The sequence below is a fragment of the Microtus pennsylvanicus genome, chromosome 6 (genome assembly GCF_037038515.1).
Source record: "Microtus pennsylvanicus isolate mMicPen1 chromosome 6, mMicPen1.hap1, whole genome shotgun sequence".
Classification (NCBI taxonomy): domain Eukaryota; kingdom Metazoa; phylum Chordata; class Mammalia; order Rodentia; family Cricetidae; genus Microtus; species Microtus pennsylvanicus.
Window position 1 is genome coordinate 45,654,272 of NC_134584.1, and position 25,819 is coordinate 45,680,090.

At 39.8% G+C, this 25,819-nt stretch overlaps 2 protein-coding genes across 5 annotated transcripts in view; both read left to right on the forward strand.

Moving 5' to 3' along the window:
- The window catches only part of Rnf180 (ring finger protein 180), a 150,672-nt gene that overhangs the window by 29,865 nt on the left and 94,988 nt on the right, over positions 1–25,819 (forward strand). For all 4 annotated transcript variants that reach the window (XM_075976127.1, XM_075976125.1, XM_075976123.1 and 1 more), the window contains exons 3-5: positions 4,095–4,190; positions 5,722–6,684; positions 8,946–8,981. In XM_075976127.1, coding sequence (XP_075832242.1) covers positions 4,095–4,190; positions 5,722–6,684; positions 8,946–8,981 — 1,095 coding nt within the window. The remainder of the gene's footprint in view (positions 1–4,094; positions 4,191–5,721; positions 6,685–8,945; positions 8,982–25,819) is intronic.
- Positions 222–1,082, forward strand: LOC142851929 (small ribosomal subunit protein eS1). Its single transcript, XM_075976122.1, has one exon. The coding sequence runs from the start codon at positions 241–243 to the stop codon at positions 1,033–1,035; it is 795 nt and encodes a 264-aa protein (XP_075832237.1). The 5' UTR covers positions 222–240; the 3' UTR covers positions 1,036–1,082.

The window sequence follows — 25,819 nt, forward strand, 5'->3', positions numbered from 1 at the left end:
GTATGTATTTGATAGGGCAGAACTTAGGTAGGCAGAGAAAACAGAACTGAATGCTGGGAGGAAGAAGGACAGAGTTGGAGAAGCTATGGATCCTCCACCTCAGATGGTCGCTGTTTAGAATCTTGCTGGTAAGCCACAGCCACGTGGCGATACACAAATTAATGGAGATGGGTTAAACCAAATGTAAGAGTTAGCCAATAAGAAGTTAGAGCTAGCTTTTCTGGCTCCCTGAGCAGCACCATGGCGGTCGGCAAGAACAAGCGGCTGACGAAAGGCGGCAAGAAGGGAGCCAAGAAGAAAGTGGTTGATCCATTTTCGAAGAAAGATTGGTATGATGTGAAAGCCCCGGCCATGTTCAATATTAGAAACATTGGAAAGACACTAGTCACGAGGACTCAAGGAACCAAAATTGCATCCGATGGCCTCAAGGGTCGCGTGTTTGAAGTGAGCCTTGCTGATCTCCAAAACGATGAAGTTGCATTTAGAAAATTCAAGCTAATCACTGAGGATGTTCAGGGCAAAAACTGTCTGACTAACTTCCATGGCATGGATCTTACCCGGGACAAAATGTGTTCCATGGTCAAAAAGTGGCAGACCATGATTGAAGCTCACGTTGACGTCAAGACAACCGATGGTTATTTGCTCCGACTCTTCTGTGTTGGTTTCACTAAAAAACGCAACAATCAGATCCGCAAGACCTCATATGCACAGCACCAGCAGGTCCGCCAGATCCGGAAGAAGATGATGGAGATCATGACCAGAGAGGTGCAGACAAATGACTTGAAGGAAGTGGTTAATAAACTGATTCCAGACAGCATTGGGAAAGACATAGAAAAGGCTTGCCAGTCCATTTATCCTCTTCATGATGTCTTCGTTAGGAAAGTAAAAATGCTGAAGAAACCCAAGTTTGAATTGGGAAAACTCATGGAGCTCCATGGTGAAGGTGGTAGTTCTGGAAAAACTACTGGTGATGAGACAGGTGCTAAGGTTGAACGAGCTGATGGATATGAACCACCAGTCCAAGAATCTGTGTGAAATACAGATTTTTAATAGTGACAAATAAAGTCTTTATTTGTGAAAAAAAAAGAAGAAGTTAGAGCTAATGGCCAAGCAGTGTTTAAATAAAAAAAAAAAAGAATTATAGGTACATATGTGTCTGAGTGCCAGTGTGTGCATGTGAATGTGTGTGCCCACCGAGCTAAAAGCTGTCAACTCCCCTGGAACTGGAGTTACAGGCAGTTGTGAGCTGTCCAACATGGATGTTAGGTGACAAACTCAAGCCCTCTGGAAGCACTATACCTACTGGTCACTACTGAGCCATCTCTCCAGTCCAGAGATCTGGTGTCTCAAAAAGGAAACAAAACGTTACCTCTTAACAGGGTAGACGCTAGGAAATGCAGTATGCAGGTCCTAAGTGTTTTCCTTTCTTCTACTGATACCTGCTTTAATTATCTGAAATTTCTGTCAAATTTTAATTTTAAAATCTAAAGTTTTCAGAAGGGTAGTAGTTTAGGTTAGGCCCCTAACGGGCACTAGTGAAAAGATCTGTATTGTCTGGCATGAGTTCATCCATGTATATCTACCTGCATCAAGGTGAATACTCTCCTACCCTGGTCCCCGCATCCACTGGCAAATTTGTTGACATTGTTTGGCCTCGAATGTAGTTTTGACACAATCCTCAAGAGAACCTGGTTTCTCCAAATATTTTTTTAAAAACTGAGAAATTTTTGTTCATTATTATGTATTTTAATCTGGAAAATAATATTTCCTTATTCCCCAATGTACATGTTAAAAAAGCAGCTACTTTTTGCTATCAGAATTATTTATAGTTAACTCCAAAGTGGTGAGCTTAATTTTGTCTAACGAGGAAGATAGAGAACAAATTATTTTTAAATTTAATCAAGTAATTAATGTAAATTTTATTAAGTCTTCTTGAAAACCAGGCTAATCTTAGACTCATTACTGCTTCTTTTGCCGCCTGAATTCTGGGATTACAGGCACAAGCCACCACACCCATCTTGCAAATGTTTTGATCACTATTCTTTTAGAATAATTTTATCTTTTTTGCTTGTTTTGATCAGTTTTTGCTAGAGTATAGTTTTTGTACTGAAATGAGCATTTCTGTCAGTCTAACCAATGCATATTTATGTAACCATCCCTATCACAAGATACATGGCATTCTGCAACCATTTCTTTAGTTTTTACAAAACAGTATTTATTGTCCATCTTTCTCCCAGATAAAACTCATCTACGCACCAGTCTCATTGGCAGGGGTGCAGCTAGAACACACCTGCATACTGCCTCATTTTCATGGGTGCAGATAGAACACATCTACACAGCGCACTCCCTAAAGTGTGTGACAGAGCACTCCCTGAAGTGTGTGACAGCACAGTCCCTGAAGTGTGTAACAGTGCACTCCCTGAAGTGTAAAACAGCGCACTCCCTGTACTGTGTAACAGCGCACTCCCTGAAGTGTGTAAGAGCACACTCCCTATACTGTGTAACAGCGCACTCCCTGAAGTGTGTAAGAGCACACTCCCTATACTGTGTAACAGCGCACTCCCTGAAGTGTGTAACAGGGCACCAGAACCACTTGCTCTTCCTATTTGTAAATGCTCCTTGGTCAGGGATTACTACTGATTGTAGTTGGTAGTACATGAACTACTGTTGTGTTCAGCATTAAAAATAGTGAAATGTGGTCTAACATGGAGTAGTGCCTCATGTCCCTTTTCCTTTCTAATTTACATTGTCGGGTCATTGTTTCATTTGTTTGCCTGAAGGAAATTAAATTGAGCTGTCTTCCTTATAGATCTAACCAGTTTATAAATAAATCACACTGCAGTGTTTTGTCTAAACCTACTAAGATCTAACGGCAGAAGAGAAAAGTAGTTGTGGGGTCGCAGAGGGTTCCGCTTGGGAAATTACACATAAATTGCCATGGGTGATCTTGGTTCCGAGTCACACCCTAAGGTAGATGATTTTAATGGAATGCACTTTGAGACGGTCAGCTCCACTGCTTTCACATTCGCCATGATTCAGTTAGTAGGTGAGTAGGCCCTCCTTGTTTGTTACTGTGTTAACCTGATCAGAGTGACAGTTGTGTCATTGCACGGGAAATCTAAGAGAAAAAGCACTGTGATTCGCTACCTATGGAACTATTCAGTGCCAACTTTGACCCTCAGAAGTGGTGTTGGGTGGAAGCCTGTCCTTTCTGTATTCCTCTCAGCCACCACCTTCCTGGACTCTCACAGAGTGAAATGTATCCCCAGGAGAGTCCTTGGATCCCTTCCAGTCACCTAGCAGGGATTTATAGGAGAGAAGCTGAAGTTCAGAGACATACATTTACTGGCCCGAGTCATACCTAATCAAGACACAAATCTTCACCCTGCTCTGCCACCGTTTCTCTGACAGGATGAGAAGCCATTGTGTCTCAATTATTTATACACTCTACATGGCTGCTTTAGACCTCTGGTTAAATTTTTGTTGATCCTTGTACAGGGGATATGTTTTTGTGGTTACAGCCTGGGGGAGCTTAACACATGGCCTGTCCATGGAGATTCTTCTTGTGCTCACAGGTGAGGGTGTTCCTTTCCTGCATAAGGAAGGCACCTGTCACAAGGAAGTCTCCTGGCCTCCTTAAAGGGAATCCGGGAATCTTTCCTGGTGATTTGATGGCTTCAGGACAAAAGGCAGGAGGAAAACCACAGACCTCCTGTTTCTTCAGCATGTAGATTCTTCTGCACTGTTTCCCTTCCTGTCCATCACGTTTATGGTCAGCTAGAATCCAAATAAAATCAGAGATTGAAGGTTGAGGACAGTTCCTACAAAGAACACTATTTACTCACACATAGAAATAAAGAAGGGGCACCGGATGTGTCATTCACTGACAATGTTTGGGTCACAGATAGTTACTTCCTGCAAAAGAAGAAACTTGGCCCCTGTTTTTGCCGATGAGAACAAGGGAAAGAAGGCAATACACATATCTGATTTCTGTTTAAAGCGGGGTTGTTATTTTTCATTTTTCTTTGATATGGAAATTAAATTGTGAGATCAGTTCCGCAGTGATGATGGCTAACATCCATTTTCCACAACAGGACAGACATGAGTCGGTTGATGCCCCAAGCACTTGTCGTCTGTGGCACATGAACGTAGAGAGCCTTCCGGAGTGGATAAACCGCCTAATACAAAAGGTAACTTTCTTGGTTCCTGGCCAGAGTTCGGAATAGATAGGTTTCAAAATCCTTTTGTGCTCTGTTTTTCTTAGACGTGGTGTCTCAACACACACGGATGGTATTTCTCTCCATTGCACTGGCCTCTCTCCTCTTGCTGGAGCATTTCAGCTTTTCTGTAGGACTTTGCACCTGATATTTCAAGTCTCTGAATGTGCTCACAGATACTAACCTGGTTTGTTCCCCCATTTCCATTGCTCTTTGTTTTCAGTGAGACATTGCCTAGCAACCATCAGCTGCCCACCACTGTCTGTCTTCTCGCTGCCTTTCTCTCCTCTCTGTTTTATATGCCTATATTATGCAGGATCATGCACACTATGTTACATGTCACTGGTAAATATACATGAGCATATAATGACACACAAATATATAGTCATACACACATCCATTCAGACATACTGACATTTAGCTTGCTCTTTTCTCATTAATGTCTTAAACACCACAAAACCAGGAAACTTTATCCTTTGCTAGGTAGTATATCCTTGGTGCCTAGAATCTGTCTGTTGTATCTGGCGAGTGAATTATCTTTGTGCATCCGTCATTTGTACACACATATAGAATAAGCTGAATACCCGGTGTCCCTTACAGGGTGGATGAAAATGGAAATGTTCTGCCATAAGTGCTATTTAATGAAATATTGTCAGAAAAAGAACTCTTCTTGTTAATAGCGTGTTTCAGGTATTTTATTTTACATTGTTAAATACTTGTCTTGGGAATGTATAAATATTCTAACCTTTGGAAAACTTTAATTAAATTTCCCCACTGAGCAGCTTCTGCTTTTGTTTAGAAAGTGGCCCGTGGTGGCTCTCAACTTGAACCCGTGCTTATATTAGGATTTCCTGGGAGCTTGCTGGTGTCCTGCTCCCGAGTGTCCAGATCCTCACAGAGTAGCTTAGAACCCTCCAGAGGCCCCACTGTCTTCCTTGACAGCTTGAAAAGCCGTTCATTAATGTCTAATCCGAGTATGGAAGTCCACCATCTGAGCTGGGCGATCCGTACCTCCTGGCTGCACACAGAAAGCCAGGGAGCTTTTTCCTCTGTTGGCTGATAAAGTCCGTCCATCCCCCCAGCCCCCAAGCCCATGCTTGGCATGCAAGAAGTGAATCAGAACAGACACATTCTGTGAGATTTCACTTGCAAATGAAGCTCTGTGGACTTGATTTGCTTCCTGGTTCCATGGAGTATTTTTCTTTTCATTAGTTCCCACTGTATCTCTATTCAGCCTATTGTTCAGGGACTTTCTTTAGGAATTCTTGGTTGTTCACTCTGCACGATTTGCAACATGCTATCATTCCAGTAGTTTGTAGCTGCTTGCTTATCTCCGTTTACTGGAAAGCTTGTTCTCTGCTGTTCTGTCTACTAATCAGAAAACAGAAAGCTCGCCTTTTCAGTAACAGAAAATGCTCATGTGATCGGCTTTTTTTTTCTTTTAAACTCATTCTCTGGTCACTTACAATGAAAGCATTATCTTTATTTCCTTTAATACCTGTAGGCCCAGTGGACAGTTGGGAAACTGAATTGTCCTTTCTGTGGGGCCCGCTTAGGGGGCTTTAATTTTGTCAGCACTCCAAAATGTTCCTGTGGCCAGCTTGCAGCTGTACATCTCTGCAAGAGCCGGACTGATCACCAACCAGCACTGGCGGGCAACCTAATGAGGCCAGCGCTCGAATACTTGTCTCATCCCGGAGTCCAGTCAGGTTGTGATAAGGAGACTCTGCTGGTGACAGGTGGTGGCTCCAAAATCAGAAACCACAGGCTTTTCAACATGACCCAAAACAATAATGGCCTCGGAAGACTAACAGAAGCCCTCTGCCTGGAGGTGCGAGCGACATATTTTGAGATGAAGAATGAGAAACTGTTCTTCAAAGCCCGGGACCCAAAATACCAGCCTTTTGTTCTTCAGCGAGCGGCCGGCAGGCGCTCTTCCAGAGCTTCTCATAGAAAGACACAGAGTTTGGACCTGAACATCAATGAGAAGCTGCCTTTGTTATCCACTTTATATGAAACCCATAGTAAGACTACTACCTATCCCACGCTAAATGAAACACAGCCCATTGACCTCTCGGCCTTGGCTTTGCCGTGTAGTAGAAGCGACTGTTCCTTTCAAAACCCACCCAGTTTTGATCCTAATCTGCTGCTGCACAGACTTTCTGTGGCTCCCCATGAGACCCAGGCACAAAGAGGAAGAGAATTTCAGTGTGGCCTAGAAGCTTCTTCCCTATACTCTGATCACGCTAATGCTAACAGCCTGACATTCCTGATGGATCTGCCCTCATCGGGGAGGAGCGTGCTGGATGCCTCAGACCAAGAAGAACACCTCTCCCCTCTGGACTTTCTGCACTCCGCCAGTTTCCCCTTGGGCACCATTAACCACAGGCTGAATAGCAGAGAGAGGAGCAAGTTGAGGACTCTAAGAAGGCAACGGAAGAGGCACGAAAGATGGCTACAGAAGCAGGTCAGTGCTTTGAAATCAGAGTTGAGCAAAAATAAAGACAGTATTGTAAGTCCTGGGGCTTGCAGAACAGAGGTAAATTTGAATAGTTGTATTTTAAATTCTCAGCTTTAAGTTCTGAGATGGCATGTGCACTTAGGAATTATGCAGCCTTCCTGTCTTTGGCACTGTGAAGCACTGCTCCTATGCTTCATATATGTTCAGAGAAAGCCCCTTTTGCAATTTTCGCTAATTCTGCTAATACATTAGAAAACCACTCACCTTATGATAATGAGATTGGATGACTTGTCATAGTAGTTTAAATCTATCCTATGTTTAGATTGGTTTTGCTATGGTTTTATTTCACACTGACTTACTAAAAAAATGTCTTTCCAAGTCTAATCTGGTAATAGTTCATTCACTTTTTGTCACATTTATTCTGATTTAATATTCAAGAAACTATATTCACATGCTCATGTGGCCCAGACATGAATAAGTGCTGAATGTCGAAACACACCTGAGGGGAATTTACTCAGACTGACATTTTGTAGTAGAGCTTGATTCCCTAGTCTTTGAACTACTTGTGTGCCCCCTCCAGTGTTTTCATGGTTGTGTGGCTGAAAGGAGACAATAAGATTTATTTACTGAGGAAGTCAAAAAAGTCAGTGGAGAACAAGCTATGAGTCTGAAAGTTTGGGAGCCAGTGTATTTCCATGTAAAACAATTTTTTGACAATCACATTGATTACTTGCATATTAGTAATGGACGTTAGTTCTTATTAGAGTATACTATATTAACAATATCATAAGCATGAATACAAAGCTGAACCTGCTTTGTATTTTTGTTAGGTGAACTCATTATAACTTATGATCTTATCCATAGACTCAATAAAATAAAATTACTTCAGTGAGTGCTTCAGCTGGATTATCAGGATTTTCTTCTTTAGTTACAGAGTATAATTACAGGAATTATCTGTTGCAATTTTGATTTGTTGCTAGTAATCACATTCTAGTTAGGATATTTGTAGACAATAATATAATGTAATAGCAAAGTATATGCTATATAAATGAGTAATTTTTTTTGCACTGTCACTTATGGTAAAATTCTGTGAAGCTATGATAATATTGGTGGAGAAGTTCACTTATACCTAAGTCAGTTGAAGGTGTAGTAGTTGACTGTAGGTATGCAGGCGTTCTCGCAGCTCACTCCCCCCATCTGTGAACACAATGTCTTGCCATGTAGGTATGCAGGCGTTCTCCCAGCTCACTCTGCAGTCTGTGAACACAGTGTCTTGCCATGTAGGTATGCAGGCGTTCTCCCAGCTCACTCTGCAGTCTGTGAACACAGTGTCTTGCCGTGCAGGTAGTACAGGCGTTCTCCCAGCTTACTCCTTGAGTCTGTGAACACAGTGTCTTCCCATCTCTTCTTTGTCATCTTCAGTTATTGTCACCAGTGTTTTAGTTTTTTTTTTAATTGTGAAGATCTTATTAATGATATTTGTTAGAGTTTCAAATAATTGGTTAGGAATACTACATTTCTGCCACATGACATTTTAAATGAAGTTTTGTTTAAGCTAGAGATACTTTCACAGAAATAATATTAATATTTTATTAAAATGCTTAAAGTTTGAAGATACAAGATTGCTATCAGAAGAGAAGATACAACCAGTTGAATAGAATTACTGCTCTACTCAACAATAATTGATTGAGTGTCTTCTTTGGGCAAGACATGGCACTGTTCTGTATTCAACCATCAAACCTCTTTCCAATCAAACATAATTCCTTTCTTCTTAATTGTCACATGTTAAAATATATCTACTTCTGGCATATACTCTTTTATTAAATACATGTATGGTTCATCTCGTGCCCAGACAGGGGATACAGAGGAATCCCTTGCCCTACATGCCTCTAAGTCATGCTTTGTCCATCCTTAACCAACCCGTGAGGATCACTAATCTGTTCTCCATTCCTTTATTTAGTTATTTTTTTACTTATAATGTTATAAAATAATGATTTAGAAATAGTAACATAAAACATGTACTCTAGAGACTGATATTGTTTACTAAGCAAACTTGATGATGATATTTATCTATTTACTGCATGAATCTATAAATTATTATGTTCTTTTTACTGCTCAATAGTATTCCATTCTGTAAAAGCATCATGATTTCTCTAGCATAAAAAGATGAGTAGATTGTCTCCGGTGTTAGCAGTTATGAATCAAACTGTGATAATCATTCATGTATATAATTTTGAGTAAATCTGATTTTTTTTTTATTTTTCTAGGGTAAATACTCAGGAGTGGGATTGCTGGATCATATGGTAAGTATGTATTTAGTTACTGTGAAATTGTTTCCAGAGTGGCTATCTACTGTGCACTCCACACAGCAAATGATGAAATCTCTCACTCAGTGCATTCCTGAGGCCAACAGCAACCGTTCTTTAATTCTTTCTGTTTCAGCTATTTGAATATATACTTGCTAGTGTCAGACTTTAGTTTGAAACCTCATACCCCTAATTTCATGTGCTTAGTTTTTACTCATAAACCATGTTAGAATTTACTAATAGTATGTCTATAGTCCTAAAATTCTTACTTTGAAGATATAAGATTGCTATCAAAAAGAAACCACAGCCAATTTTTAGTAATTCTATTAAAAAGAAAAACAAGCTTGAGCATCATCTTCAAGTGTGTTCACATTTTTTGTGCACTCCTCTCTACGCTTGAGGACAGTTTTACAGGAATTTAAAAGAAAAACACTTGCAGATAGGTGAGTTGTAAATTTCAGCCCTGTCAAGACGAGAAAAATGAAAGAGAGAAGGGAAAGCCGAAAGTGTTAGGGAATCCATCCTTAGAAAAGAGGTAGATGGCGAAAGGAATTTAAGTTTTCCTTTTTTTTTTTTTCTGAGTAATTCAGAAAATCTGGCAAGTCTTTGGAAAGCTGTGTGTCTCTGGCTCTAGAACAGACTGTGCTGGGGTGGAGATGGAGAGTATCTCATTAAAGGAATAATTATTCCACCCATCATTTTGGCAGGGTTTAAGGTGAATCTACCTTCCTAGGGACAGAGCCTCTTGCCTGTGGGTGGTCCCTGGCCATGAAATTGATTCAGCCAGGCCAGAAAAATCTATTCTCTTAAGTAGAAAGAATTTGGTCTTTTAATGCTACTTTGCCCCTTCAAAGAGGCTGCCCTAAAATGATTAAGGAACAGGATTGTGGATCAGAGCCCCCAGACACTCCAGGCATCTCTGGTCTCTGGTGGAGATAGGGCTGCCAAGACAAAGGACATTTCTGGCTTTATATATGTTTTGATTTGGTTATTTCTTTCCCATTCAGTTTTAAGAATTCTTCACATATTTGAGTACAGATCCTACATTGGATGTGTAATTTATTGCATATTTTATCGTGCCCGCCCTGTTTGTTCTTTTATTCCTGTTACAGTATTTCCCTGGAAAGCAAAGAATTTCAACTTCTCAAATACAGTTTTTCTTTAATTGTTCTGGTTTTTAGTATAAGAGCATATCTAAAAACTCTAGATGACTTTAGGTTATAAAGATTTTTTTCCCAATTTTTTTTCCTGAAAGTTTTATGCTCATATAGAGAATTTTGATTTATGTTAAACTGACATTTTAAAAAATCAAATATGAGGTTTAAGTCAAAGTGTTGTTTTTAATGGTGGTATGCTATTGTTTCTGCATCATTTGTTGAAAGCACCAGCCTTTCTCCCTGGAAATATTTTTGTGGTTTATTGAAAATCAGTTGGACGTGCATATGACTTCCTGTTTGTTGATTTCCTCTTAATCTCTGTCCTGTGAAAGTAGACCCTTTTCTATAGAACTCCAAAGTAGACCATAAAGGAAGATTCTGTGATTCTACCAACTTTGTTGTTCCTTTTGAAAATTTGGTTCCTGTGGTTTCACACAGGAAATTTAGGATGAACCTTGACAAAAAATTCTATTGGGACTTGAGACTTGCACATCTAGAGGTCAGTTTGCAGAGCTGTGCAGTGTTTGCTGCGAATCTCCTCGTCTGTGAACATAATAAACCTTCCCTCCCACACACAAATGTTTAAATTTTCATTAGTGTTTACCGATTTTAGCAACAGAACATATAAATGGTTAGTTAGATTTGTACCTGGGCCCTCTGTCTTTTAAGCAAAAGTTATTTTGTATTTTTATTTAAATTTACATTTTTAATGTTTAATACTATTTTGGTTTTGACTTTGTGTCTTGGGATTCAGTGAGTACAGGTAAAATTGATATCTCTTGTCAAATTATCCTTAAATAATTCATGTCTTAATTTTACCTATAGAGATTAGGGATTTTTTAAATGTCACTTTCTGGTTATTAGTTACAATGTACAGAAACACAATGCTCTATGTTGATCTGGTGTGCTATGCTCTTTCAGCTGCCACCTGTTAGGAATGCTAGTCCACTCTTCGTGCTTCTGGTAGATGTCCAAACTGGTATTTTCTACTGAGATGAGTATTTGTAACTTGCTCAGTATTCTATTGTGATGAGACACCATGACTATGGCAACAAGAATATAGGCAGACATGGTAGTGGGGAGGCAGATAAGCATTCTACATTCAGATTGACAGACGGCAGGAGGAGAGAGACTCTGGGCCTGACTTGAGCATTTAAAACCTCAAGGTCCACCCCCAATGACACACTTCCTCTAACAAGGCCACACCGCCTAATCCCTCTCACGTTCAAATATATGAGCCTGTGGGGGCTATTCTTATTGAAACCACACACTTGGCCTGCAGATAAAAATAGCCCTACTTCTCCCTTCCAACCTGGTGACTCTCTCTCTTCCCCATTCCCTTGGTGGAACCCCAGGTTAAGGCAGACTAAAAGAAGGAGGAGAGACACCCTTGTATGTTTCTTGATGTTAGCTGGAAAACACTTGTTCGTTTTCCTTAAATGTGAGGTCTTATATGTCTAGGTATTTTTGTGTGCGTCCTCTCTGAGGTTCCTACAGGGTGGAGGAAGTGTCACTATAAATAGATGTAGACTTTCATCAGAAGCTCTCTGTGTTAACCTTATGACCGGCAGTGTTGGTATTAATTATCACTTATGGAGCAGGTCTCACATAAGTCAACTTTACTTTTGGTACTATGCTGTATCTTTCTCTACACTGTTAGAACGATTTGTTAATAGTGTTTTGAGGAAATTTTGTCTCTGCTCATAAAAGTTAAAAGTCTGAAGTTGTCTGTGCTGTGCTTTACTTTGGTTACTGTCTGGTTTATTTTTGAGGTAATGATGCTATTTTGAAATGTGTTAATTTTCTACTTTTCTACATTCTGAAAAATACTGTAGAGAATTAATTTATTCTTACTTAAATATTTATAATAAAATCATCTGTGTTCTAAATATTGCTTTGATAGAAGGATTTTTAATCATGGTCCAGGTTATCTATTTGGGGCCAAGTTCAGTAGTTTGTTTTCAAGGAGGTAAGGTGCCAAAATTAAATGGTAGCATCAGTCGGTGTTGTCTTTGTTGTTGGGGATCCAGTTTTCCACCTGGATCTGACACTCTGGTTTTCTCTTCTCTCTATCTTTTCTTTCTCTTTCAATAAATATTTTTTAATTTTATTCTTTTTAAAAAGCAGCTCTTTGCTTTTCAGTTTTTTATTTTTTCAAAACTTTCTGTTGTTTATTGTTTAAAATTTTGTTCATCTTTTCTAAATTTCTAAACAATGGTAAGTTATTGGTTTGACACCTTTCTTTTTTCAACTACTAAGCATCTAATGTCGTTTCCCTTTAGTTACTACATTAATTGTATATTATATATTTTGTTATGTTGCATCACTTTTACTTTTAATTATAAATACTATTTAATTATTTTATTCAAACTATTTTCTAATATCATTTTATTTTCTTGGCCCACATAGTTTGCTGATTGGGAAGTAAAACTACAAAGTTAAGAATATCAGCATTTTTATCTTCAATTGATAACCATTTGCAAATGAAAATTTCTTTTCCTCCAAGGGAGTCTCACTGGGAAAACAAACTACTCTTAAGAGCAGTCTGTGTGCCCTGAAGTAGAAGACCACCAGGCAAAAAACTCAGTGGCATCTTAGGCTGTTCTTTATCTCATAATGTTTTGTGAGAGTTGTTTTTGTTTGCTTGCTTATTTTTGTTTTTCCCCCATTTATTGAGTTCTTTGTTTTCCTCAACAGGTCCTTTCCATATATGTTGTGGCTTCTAGTTTAGTTTTTTTATGGGATTCCTGAGTGTGAGAACCAGTAGGTCCCTGTGTCTCTGTCTGTATCTTATGGCTTTTCTTGGGCCCTTGTCCTTCTGTTTGTTTGTTTTTGTACTATTCTGATTTTTTTGTTTTTAATCTTGTAGTATTTTATTTTATTATTTATTATCCCTTATATGCCTGTTTACTTTCTAAGGAGAGACAGAAGAGATGGATCTGAATGAGAATGGAGGTGGGGAGAAGGAATAGGAGGGGAAGCCATAATTCTTATATTGTGTGAAAAAAAATATTTTCAATAAAAGAAAAAAATCAGCATTTTGAAGAAATGTACAAAAAGTCAACCAGAGTTATTATGCTTGAACTACATAATATTGTTATGCCATTCTATCTGAGCTGAAAAGGTTTTGTTCCACTATGCCCTTCTGGACCTATTTCAAAGTAATCAAGAAATTCTTTCTTTAGAAGCCACAGGAAACTATGTACAAATAGTTTGTCTTATGTCTTATGGATGTATTGTGCACGAAACCCTAAAATAACTATGTATGTGTGTATATAATAATTACAACACACCACTTAGTCACTGAGGTAATTCTCATACGTCTTTCTTACCAATCTAAATGAGTTCATGTTAATTGTTGTTTTTATAAAGGATGTGACTAGCGCACTGGGGAAAATAGAGTTAATAAATCATATTAAAGACCCGCTTGCTCAGGCTTATGTGGAACACACTGTACGTATCACAAAGGCCATGCTTTGTTTTCATGTATTTGCTCATAGGCATCATTTTGAGATATTTGGATTCCTAAGTTATTTTAATCTTTTATTATTAAATTTATCACCTTCAAATCAGATACATATTTGGTTGGCCTTTACAACTTTTATAATAATCTATTAATGAGGAATTATGCTCTATTCATTTTTTTTTGCTCTATTCATTTTTTTGCAGTGAAAAGGTGTCAGGTTTAATTTGATGACACAGATCATTTATGGTATTATTAATACAGAAGCTTATTAATGAAGTCTTTAAGGAAAAAGTAAAACTAATAAATTTTAATCTCAACCCTCATCCAGGACATCACATTTAGTCATGTCTCGTTACATGCTTTTGGATGCAATGGCTTCTGTATCTTTGCCTTTTTTTTTTAATGACCTAGAAAAGTTCTTTATTTCCCTTACCTGGGATTGGTTTAATATTTTCTCCAGGACTAGACTAGGGTAATGGTTATATCTTAGGTTCTGCATACCAACTCACATTCGGTAATTTACCAAAATGATTTAAAGACTTGACATATCACTGCTATGCTTTATTACAACAAAAACATACACAAAGAAAGGCTGTAGCCTCCAGCAATCCCAGGAGACCCAACCTCAGAGCAAACTCCCTGATCCTCTGACTCTTAGACTCTTGCTGCCTCCTCTTCCACAGTGATCCCTGAGCCTTGGGTCCAGGAGTTGTATTGTAGTTGGGTTTGTTGGGACTGGGCTCCACAACTCCTCATTTTGATTGGTTGTAGTTTTCTGTCTGTCGTACAAAGAAGAAAAAACAAAAAAGGAGAAGAAAGGAAATGAGTAGCTGGGCAGAAGTCTTCAGAGTGCCAGGCACAGCTCTCAAAAACCTTTGCTCACTTAGAGTCTTAGGATTGCTTCCTTCCCCAGGGTAAGCTGTGACAAGTCCGCAATGCTGTGTGTGCTCCAGGTCAGATCATAGCCTCAGCTCCTGAGGTCTTCATAGGAGAATAGACGTGTAGACACCTTCCGTTTAGCTCATATGAAAGTTTCAGACTCCCAAGTGGTAGCAAGTATTCAGCATAAATCACAGTTAAGGAACATTAATGCTACTCTTACCAGCCAGCATGTTGAGAGCCCCCGCCCCAGATTTAACCTTCAAGCTCCTGCATACCAAACAAGGCTAACCTTATAAGAGCACGTGCATATAGGCCTGTGATGTTAATTGCCACTTTCCTCACACAAATATGTACTCTCGTGATGCAGAAGTGCTTTCCAGCAGAGAGGAGAAAGTGCTTGCTGCCAGATGCTTGCATCCACTTCCCATTGCTGCTCTCAGTTATCCCCACAAATGTGGCAGCCCAAGACAACATGATTCTGTCATCTGATGATGCGCAAGCTCGCCAACTGAAATGCGCCTTTAGTTGCTGAAGTCAAGGTATTGGTGGGGTTCTGGGTTACAGCCTCTTCCTTGCTTGTCAGAGCGACTACGTTTTATTCATTCGCTTGTGTTCCATCTAGCAACAGTGGTGCTGCGATCTTTAGTTGTTTATGTGCAGCTTTTTGTAGATGGTTTTTAAAAATTAAAAACAGTTAAATGTATGTGTGTGCACCTGTCTATAACATGTGTGAGGGTATTCACAGAGACCAGAGGAGGGTGTGCATCCCCTGGAGCCAGAGTTACATGCAGATATGAGCTGGCTGACTTGGGTGCTGGGAACTGAACTCTGGTCCTCTGGAAGAGCGGTCTCCCTCTTTACTGCTGAACCGTCTGTCCAGCCCACTTTCTGACACTTTAATAGCCCTGGCTTTATGGTGGGAACATTCAGATCATCCAGAGTGACTCTCCCCATTTCGAGGTCCTTAACTCACTACAAAAACATATACTGCTAAATAATAATAATATTAATATTCATAAACACAATTTCCATTAATAAGTAACTACCCTTCACATTGCGTCATGACGGATACCTTCCTAAGTGTCCTGGCACCATTTTATGAGCTGATTTCTGTTACCGTGTTCTTTAGCTAGAAAAACTGAGGTTTAAAGAACTTAGATGAACTCTACAAGCCCATTCCCCAACTAAAAGTGGTGATCTCACCCAGTGGGTAAAGACAGCACCCCCTAAGCCTGTTGACTGAGTTCTGCCCCGCAGACACAATAGGGAGAAGGCATGAACTGACTCCAGCAGCTGTCCTCTGACCTCCACACATGTGCCGTGGCATGAGCAGACACCGCTAAACAAATAAAATTAAAAGGCTTTCCTTGTGCTTTTCAGCACCCATTTCATCTTTGTCTCCCTCCCCTCCCCCTCTCCTGGGCTAGCCTGAGCTATATAAACTAGACCGCCATTGCACCCACAGAGATCCACCTGCCTTTGTTGGAATTAATGGTATGTGCACCACACCTGGCCTGAAGAAAGCATTTCATCATTCTCCACCTCTGTTCTTCACTCATCTCTCCCGTCCTTTAAATAATAGTGTTCATGGTTATCTCTGCTGGAAACAGTTCTCAGTATGGAGGCTGCAGTGATAATTACAATACCATCTTCCCCCTGGAGACCCCTCAGGCAATGGGGAGAAATACAGACCATTATGACTGATAGTTTGCTTATTTAGCTTTGCCCAAGACCTTAGGACATAGCTGAAACTCCCAAGAACACATATCAACGAAATACCAGGGCTGTCTGGGAGAAACGGGGTGTGGGGAAATGTGCAAACGTAAGAAAAGGTAATTACAGAGAAAAGGGAGGAGCTGATCGGCTGATGAATTGTGATTCATTTGGGAGAAGCATGTTCGGTCTGTGTGTGCCACGTAGCTGCTGGACTGCTCTCGGAGGCACTGTGCCCAGCTTTACAGCTGGAGATTGGCAAATGGATGCCCACTGGATGAACTGAACTAGTAAATCATGTATGTCATGCTTCAGGTATGGTGGATGACTTAAGGGAAGAAACCGGCAGTGGTTTTTAACCCAGGAATCAAGCTAGAAATTACCAGTTCCTTTTACTGTAGAGATTGTGTTTCAAGTGGCCCAGATTGTGTGTGTATTTAAAAACAGTATTAATATTCATTGCAAGCAACACTTTGCATATTCAGGCTGCCTTCCCCTCTTGACATTGAAAGGCTGAGATTAGATTCAGAGCAGGAGGCGGTAGGTAAATGTAGTGAGTGAGGACATCAGCAGAGGGCATGTTCCAAGCCTTACTATAGGCACAGCAGAGGCATTGCCTGTGTGGGCTGATTTATGTGAACCGCTAGGTCACCAGAGCAGAAGTTCTCAGAATGGCAGGGCTGTCAAAGTGAGCATCATCCAGAAACTGGGCTGGGAAACAAGAACCTCAGAGGTCTGCCTGCTCTTCCCAGTTGCTAATGTGCAAAGGGCCCTCTCCAGAACTCAGCTGTTGCCACTGAGGCGATGGTAGAAGTTGGGCCTTAGCAGGAGGCTAGGCCACGAGAGCTTCTTACATGAGGCTACAGTCCTTATAAAAGAGGATTTTCATAATAAAAATAACATTTTGTTACTTCTTTGAGAATTTCATTTAATGTGTTTTGATCATATTTATTTCCTCAACTTCTCCCAGACACCACTGTCTACACGTGCACTCAACTCGAAAATTTTTTATTCCCTTTTAAACCTTTGGAGTCCAGTTTATGTCACTTAACTATTCTTGGGAGTGAGACATTTGAACCAGGCCTGGTGGCTCACTCCAGTAATCCTGAATGTCAGGAGGCTGAGGCAGGAGAATTTCCCACATTTGAAGCCAGCCTGGTTTACATAGAAATCACCAGGGTAACCAGGGGTACACATCTCGACTCTGGTTTTAAAAATAATTTTATCCTAATATAACCATACAAATGTGAGCTGAACAAATAGGATACCAATGGACCTGCCAGAGTGATGGAGAAAAGCCCATGAGACCTCAACCCTGCCAGAGTGATGGAGAAAAGCCCATGAGACCTCAACCCTGCCAGAGTGATGGAGAAAAGCCCATGAGACCTCAACCCTGCCAGAGTGATGGAGAAAAGCCCATGAGACCTCAACCCTGCCAGAGTGATGGAGAAAAGCCCATGAGACTTCAACCCCACACAAAAAGTATAGGCAGTTGAGGAAAGCTGGGAGCGGGAGAGGTGGTGCTCCCCTGGGAAGAGCACACACAGTTGATTGTCAGTGCACAGCCAGCTCTGAAACCATACATACAAGTAATATCACAGGACTCGACAGATTCTATCTAGGAATATGTCTATGAATACAAATACTCATCTGCATATGCATGCAATAACAGTTAGTGAAAACAGAGGCCGTGAACCTGAAGGAGAGCAGGGAGGATTTTTGGAGGTAGATAGGAAAGGAAAGGGAGAAATGGAATGAAATTATATAATCTCAAAAATATTTTTTAAAATGCAGGAAGCAATAAAAAGAAAATACGCACATGTAATTTTTTTTTCTCTCAGTATTTGGTTAGCTTGTTTTCTCAGCCTCCTACTTTCTGCCAAGTGAGGACAGAAGCCAGAAGGCCCTTAGCAGTTCACATGCCGGGACCTTGATCCTGGATCTCCCACCCTCTAGAATTGTGGGGAAGAACGTTTTATTCTTTATAAACCATGCAGTCTCGGGTACTTAGATAACCATAAACAGACTAAGACTCTAGATTATCTGTAAGGCTAGCCAGTGAGCCCCAGAAACTGGAGCTTTGTGCTTTGTTTAATGAGCAGGAGAAGCTCATGGCTTCAGCTCCTTTGACCTTGAATGGCTCTAGATACACTGCCCTGTGTTTCCATTCTATGCCTCCACATATGGCTATGCCTACTAAGTCAGCCACTGCAAAAGTATGCCCCCCCCCCTGAGTTTCTCCCCCGCTGGACCATTTCTCCCCTTACATCATCAGAATGATTGGGTGCCTCCCGGTGGTGTAGCCATGGAACACCTTTTAAATGCACAACCATTTACTGATAATGCAGCACGGTCTCCTTCAGACTAGACTGTGTCTGTGCTGGCCTGGCAGTCCTGCCCACTCTTCTCACATGTGAAGGCAACACAGTAACAACTACCGTGGTCCCTCACTGTCATAGAGCCTGGGAGCCTTACTTTGGCTCAGTGTATCAACTCTGATTGATCTCACCTGCATTTATTTTTAACACTGTCTACTTTTTCTCTCTTTTTTTTCTCTTTGGTTTTCAAGACAGGGTTTTTCCATGTAGCTTGCTGTCCTGTAACCAGCTCTATAAACCAGGCTGGCCTTGAACTCCTTGAGCTCTCGCAGAGATACACCTGCCTCTGCCTCCCAGGGGCTGGGACTAAAGGTGTGCACCACTACTGCCCTACACAAAGTCATATTTTAAGTTAGTTTTAATCTTAAAAGGAATATAACAATGTTATAAAGACTGGAAAACAAAAAAAAACCTTGAAGAAATAAATGTAAAAATAAGTCATTTAAACGCCAAATTTAGGAGAGTAGTTATCCCTGACTGACATTCTGAGTTACTACTATGTAGAATGTTCTTAAGTATGTTTTATTTCTTATAATGGGCAATGTTATCACAGACATCATCTTTATATTTCATCTTGTATGTCTACCATTTTATGAAACATTGATAAATCATGCTGTTCTAATAACATTCTATTTAGCCACGACTTTGATGCATGATGTTAGATCTCTTGCCTTTGTTCTCCTTGTAAAGCTAAAGGGAAGGTACAGATCATACAGGCAAGGTCTCTTTTTATGTGAGGGGCTCATCTTTTTAAAAAGTAATTTTTATTGATTCCTTGAAAGTTTTGTATAAAGTACTTATATTTACTTCCCATTCCTCCCTCTTAGGCCTCTCTCACTCCCTCAGGGCTCAACCCTCTACTAATGCTTTTCTAATATGTCCTCAGAATAAAAACAGAATATTTAATAATCCATGATGAGAATTTTCCACTAAAAATTGTGAATCTGTGCTACATTATTGGCTGCTATCCAGCCTTTCACTTCTGTGTTTCTATGAACGTCTGTGAAGGAGTAGTTTGTAAAGGTGAAATCAAACACCAGAGGGCACCAAGTCTCCTCTTGGAGCAAAACAGACTCATTGCTTTGCATGTACAACTTTCATGTAATGAAGTACATTATAGTATGTTGCATTTAAGTCTCTTGATGATCAAAACCTGGGAGATTTCATTCTTTGTAAGACAAGGTTTGCAGGATCAATTACAAGGTTCCTTTCATACTACGATTCTCTAAGTGTCTTTGTTCACCAGTCTTGTAGGGACATTGGTTCTAACTTTGTTCAGAGAGAAGAGTTTCCCTGGGCTAGTATTTTGGATACTTTTACATATGTTTAGACACATCACTGTGGTTTTAAGTTTGAGATGTCGTTGCAGTTTCCTGGAAGTAGGCGTGCCCCTAAATTTAGAATACGATCATTGGCAAGTCCCATGCTTCACTGTAGAGAGGGGTATGAGAAGAAAAAGAAATGATCCAAGACACGAGGAGCATTTGCACCTTGATGCTCATCGTTGTTCAAATGTTCATGCATTTGGCAAACTGTCTTTCCCCAATTCTTGAATATAACGGTGGTTAGATCAGTTTCCATAATATCAGCCAATAGTGCCCTTCGATTAATTACAATTTTGTCCATTAAACACGTCATATGTTAAATTACTGCTGATGGTTATATGCTTCTTTTTCTTAAGCCACAATGTTATAATCTATTTAAACTCTCTAATAATTAGCAGACACAAATGAGGCAAAGTCAATGAATCATCATCATCTAGCATAATAAATACAACACATATATTTTAAGGAAATGAAACTACTGATTCCTCTACATATTTTGAAGATGAACATGTTTCTTGTTACCATTGTAATGAATTGCCACAAATTTATTGTTTAAATGTACAAATGAATTTGACTTTTGGAAGTCAGAAGTCTCAAATGTGTACAAAATTAGTCTCACTGGGCAAAAGTCAAGGCATTAGCAGGGTCATATTCCCTTAGAGAGGGTCCAGAGAAAACCCATGTAGAATATGGATGCCTTTTGTACCTTTCTAGAATCCGTCTGTGTCTTTGCTCATGCCTGTCATTGTCTTTAGGCCCAGCATGGCTAGTCTGGTCTTTCTGGTTTTGTTTCTTCTGTTTTCTCCTTCCTAATTTAATGACCTGATTATTGCTGTGCCCTTTCTAATTAATCTACAATAATCTCTTTAAGGCAGGGTGATTAGCAAACTTAATCCTGTCTTTAATTCTAATTCCTCACTGCCACTTAGTGTACCCACAGGCTTCAAAGATCAAGATGTGAGCAATTTTTGTGGGTAATAGGGATAGGCTAAGGCATTGTCTCCCACAATTCCAACTTTTGAGTAAAGTTAGCGTTACAAAGAGAACTAGCAGTGAATCCTGATGACTTTTAGACAAATCAGTATTTTCTGACTTTAAGAGCCAGCCTGATCTACAAGAGCTAGTTCCAGGACAGGCACCAAAAAAGACACTAAGAGTTTCTAGGAGGCATGGTTCATTAAGTATGTCTTTATCATCGTCATGACAGAGGTGGTCACATGAGGTCATTGGTTCTCACTCAAAGCCTATAACATTTGAATGGGGCACCTCTTGAATGGCAATGACAAGAGGAAGAAGGCTTTGTGTGGAAAGATTACATGACTTTTTATAGAGAAAGCGCCACTAAAAGAAGGCTATTCAGGTAAAAGATTTAGAACTGATTTATCTGGTCGTGTGTTCTACAGCTGGGACTGTGAGTTAAGAGACTAAATTAGATAAAAATTCACATACATAACTTGAAGGAGCTCTAGGTTATGTCAAGGCCTCCAGACAACTATTTGAATTCATAAGACAAGAGGCGTATTATTGATAAAGAAGATGTCTTTGACTTGGTGTGCTTGTGTTTATTTGGGGTTTTGATTTTTGTGTTTATTGATGAACTTAGTACCATAGAAGTAGTTTTTCTATGCAATATTTTAAACCAACTCAATACCATAGGAAAGACACTCTTAGTTTCTTATCGTAAGGTCTAAAGGTAAAAAAGAAATAGATTGTTCTGGTTAGGTTTTTGTTACCTAGCTACAGGTTAGAGTTGTCTGGGAAGAGTGACATTAGTTGAGGCACTACCTTCTTCAGCTTGGCCTTAAACAAGATGCCTCCCTCAGATTGGCCTTAAGCAAGCCTGTGGAACATTTTATTGACTGAAGACTGATGTGAGAGGGCCCAGCACCCTGTAGGTGGTGTCATTATAGAAAAGGTGGTCAAGCAAGCCACTGGCAGCCAGCCAGTAATCAGAACTCCTCTGTGGTTCCGCTTCAGTTTCCTTGTGTTCCTACTCTGACTCCTTCACGACAGATTATGAGTTATAAGATGAAAGAAACCTTTCTCCCCAAGTAGCTTCTGGTCGTGGTCTTTTTATCACAGCAACAAAAAGCAAATTAGGAAATAGATGCCTCAAACTTCCCTGAGTTGATTGAGGAAGATTTATCTATCTCATTCATTTTCTTCTTTGGCTACATGAGTTCTAAGTCATGCTAACTATAGAGGTTGTAACTTCATACTGGCCCTTGAACTCATCAGTAATAGTTTAGGGAAGGGTATATATTGTGATATATTCATAATATATCTGTTTATTTCTGTTTACTCAGAAAGTCCATTATTGAATTCTGCTCTACAAGGAGGCTCTGGAGAATTCTGCCAAGTTTGTAACTTGCATTAGTTCAGTACCATCATCTAGTTTACGTTAAATAAATTTGCTAATTATTGGAGTTACCATAAAGAGTAAAGACAAAACTAAGCAGTGCCCCAAGTCAATCAAGACAGCAGTAAATTCCATGCCACTACAAGAGTATTTCCTTTCAGTGATCCTCATTGTACTGACTATTTAGAGGGCATATTTTTTAGTTTTTTTGTGTGTGTTTTGTTGTTTCTACATGTTTTATTTTTTTAGCTTATTGAAGGTTTATATCAACACTACAGGAATAAGGCTCTCTGAGATTATTTTTATTTATTATTATTATTTTTTTATTTTTCGTTTTTCCAGACATGATTTCTCTGGCTGTCCTGGAACTCACTCTGTAGACCAAGCTGGCCTCAAACTCAGAGACCTGCCTGCCTTGGTCTCCTGAGTTCTGAACCAAATTTTAATAGAATTTTCTTATTTTGTGTCTCTTTTACTTTTTTGTGATTTGTGCAGCATTTGCAATTTTCCGTTATCTTCATTATGTTTGCTGTATTGATATTTTAATGTTGCTAATATAACTGTATGGTGCAGCATAAACTATGCCCACATTAAAGCAGTGAGTTTAATTGGTAAAAGTTGGGTGTGTTCTGATTGTGCCCTTCTTCTTTCTGCTTTTCTTTCTCCTATTCCCTGAGAAACGGTTGCATTGAAATTATGCTAGTTAATAAGCTCACAGTGACCTCTATGACTTCAAGGGAAAGGAAGAACTCTCTAACTCTTGTGTAACTAGAAGGCCAGATATGAGGAGGGGTAGTGAGGAAGGCATGTTGAAAGCTTATCCCAAAGCTGGGCTGGTTTTGCCACTTAGTCAAATTGTGAATAGAAAGAAGAAACACTCATTCTTTCATTACTTCATTCTCTCTCTCTTTTACTCTATTTCTCTCCCCTCTCACATCTAGGCTTCACATATAAAAGAAACCATGTAAAATATTTGAGTCTGGCTTGTTTTGTTTAGCATAACGATTTCTACTTCCATCAGTTTTCTTTAAAAGGTTGCTGTTTCTTTTATTTATGTGTGAATAAATTCCATCGTGAGTACGTATCATTTCATTTGTATCTTCTCTTCTGTCGGTGCTGGTATAGATTGGCCCTTTGTCCGGGTTTTGTGAGCAGTATGGAAGAGAACATGAGTATGCAGGTATCCCTGTGGTACTTTGACTTAAAGTTGTTTGCATGCATACCCAAGAGTGGGATAGCTGGTCCATAGCATATTTTATTTTTAGTTTTTGGGAAACTGCCTCACTGATCCCCAAGGGAGCTGCACAAGTTTCACATTCCTGCCAGCAGTGAGCGAAGATCCCTCTGTCCTCTGATCCTTTCTTTGATTACATTCTGATCATTTCCTTGATCCATTCTGACAGGGTTAAGATGGGATTCAACACAGGTTTGATTTGCACTTCCCTGACTGCTAAGAATGCTGAACATAAAGTATTTATTGGTCATTTGGATGTGAGAACTGTCTGTTTAGTTCATTGGTCTATTATTGATTGGATAGTTTGGGTTTTTTGATGATTAATTTCTAAGGTTCTTTTTGTATCCTTGCTATTAATCCCTGTCTGGTATATAATTGGCAAAGATGCTTTTCTGGGAATCTTTCTTTGCTATGCAGAAACTTTTCAGTTATCTTGTGATCCCATTTGACCTTGGTTATTATTCCATGTGCTATTTGAGTCCTTTTCAGAAAAATCCTTGCCTCTGCCTGCATCATAAAGTATTTGCCTGCCTTTCTTCTAGTAGTCTTAAAGTTTTGGGTCTTATCTTACGGTGTTTTAGACAGTGAATTAAATTAATTAAAGGTAATTGAAATTACCTTTAAAAAATCATGGTCAGAGATAAGAATCTAGTTTCTTTTATTTATGTATGGCTCTCCAGTTTTCCTAGCATCATTTATTAAAAAAATCTGTCTCCCCTCTAATGTATGTTTAAGAGACCTTTGCCATTAAGATTCTTTACCTGTATAGGTTTATTTCTGGGTCCCCTGTTCTATTCCATTGATTTTCATGTCTGTTTTTATGACCGTACCATGATGCCATTGTTACTGTGTCTCTGATAGTAAAATTTGACATCAGGAACTGTGTTGTGTCCTTTGTTGTTCTTTCTGTTTAGGGCTGCTTTGGCTCCCATATCAATTATAAGTTAAGGTATGGTTTTAGTTCTGTGAAGAATGCCATTGCCGTTTTGATGGGAGACTGTGTTGGATAGCTTATGACAATAGCACTGTTTTCACAATGTTAGTTCTGCCAGTCTGTGAGCCTGGGAGGACTTCCTAAAGGAAATAAAAAGTGCTGCTCCAGAGAATGAAAGGGAATTAAAAATAGCTTTATCTGACCTGGAGGAATATGTGGTCATCTATATAGAGCATTATACAGCCACCATATTCCTTTTGGCAAAAGCCTAATTCAGAGGATTCATGAGTCTTAACCCAAAGCATATCCCTAACATACAAGCAGAAGAGTAGCGCATGCTGCTGTAGACGCTGCAGCAAGTTACCCAGAAGCTCCACTAAGATCATTGTTGATGATGTTTCCATGGAGACAGACGGCCTGATGTGATAAGTTGTCCTCTATGGCTTTCTTGGCTAGATGGACCTCTGCAGCCTACCTTCAAAGACAGGCTGATTCTCTTCTTAGGAGTTAAAGTATCTTGTGACTGCAAGTTGAGCCCATGGCTCATTGACCATAATGCTAGGGCCCTCAAGACTCAAGTGAAGTTTACTCTGCTTGTACTCTGCAAGTGAACCAACCAGCCTAGATAGTAGTACATCTGTGTACAACATGGTTTGTTGAATATTTTATTCCCAGTTGTGAGACTGCTCTGGAAACAAGCAAAATTCATTACAACTATTACTCTGCTGCACCCTGACTATTGGCTCTGTCATCCAGGAGCTCTGGTGGAGATGTATGGTAAAAGTTGTGTAGTTTTCCTGCCTCTTGCCCCATCCAGCGCTCTGTAGCTCATTGATCAAGGAGAAGTTCTGACTTTCAAATGTTATTGAAGAGAGGTATTTTGTAAGGCTGGAGCTGCCCTAGATAGTGACTCCCCTGAGAAATCTGGGCAAAGTAAATTGAAAACCTTATGGAAGTGATTCACTCCTCTCGATTCTGTTAAGAACATTGTGTGATTCATGGGAGGAGGTAAAAAATAACAACAAGAACAGGATCTTGGAAGAGGTTGATGCCAACCCTCATATATTACTTTGAAGGCATCGAGACAAAAGTGGAAGAACCAGCTGCAGATGAGAGAGAGAAACAGCGAGCCAAGCAGCTGACTTACAAGTAGAACCTGTGGGTCTCTGTTACTGCCACCTCAGGGTCAAATTTCATCGGTTAGGTTTTTTTTTGTGTGTGTGTGAATGAGCAAAGAGTGGGTTTGTGATGTCTTCTCCTGGTGTCTAGTCCATCCACGCAGAGGGTTTGGAGCATCCCATCAACTTACTTGTAAAGCACTGGCAAGGCGTGAGAGGATTGTAAAAGTGATCAAAGCATCAGCACATGGCATAGAGTGACATCATAT

What these genes read in the sequence shown, in the direction of transcription:
- LOC142851929 (XM_075976122.1), top strand. Translation starts at nt 241, where the DNA reads ATGGCGGTCGGCAAGAACAAGCGGCTGACGAAAGGCGGCAAGAAGGGA.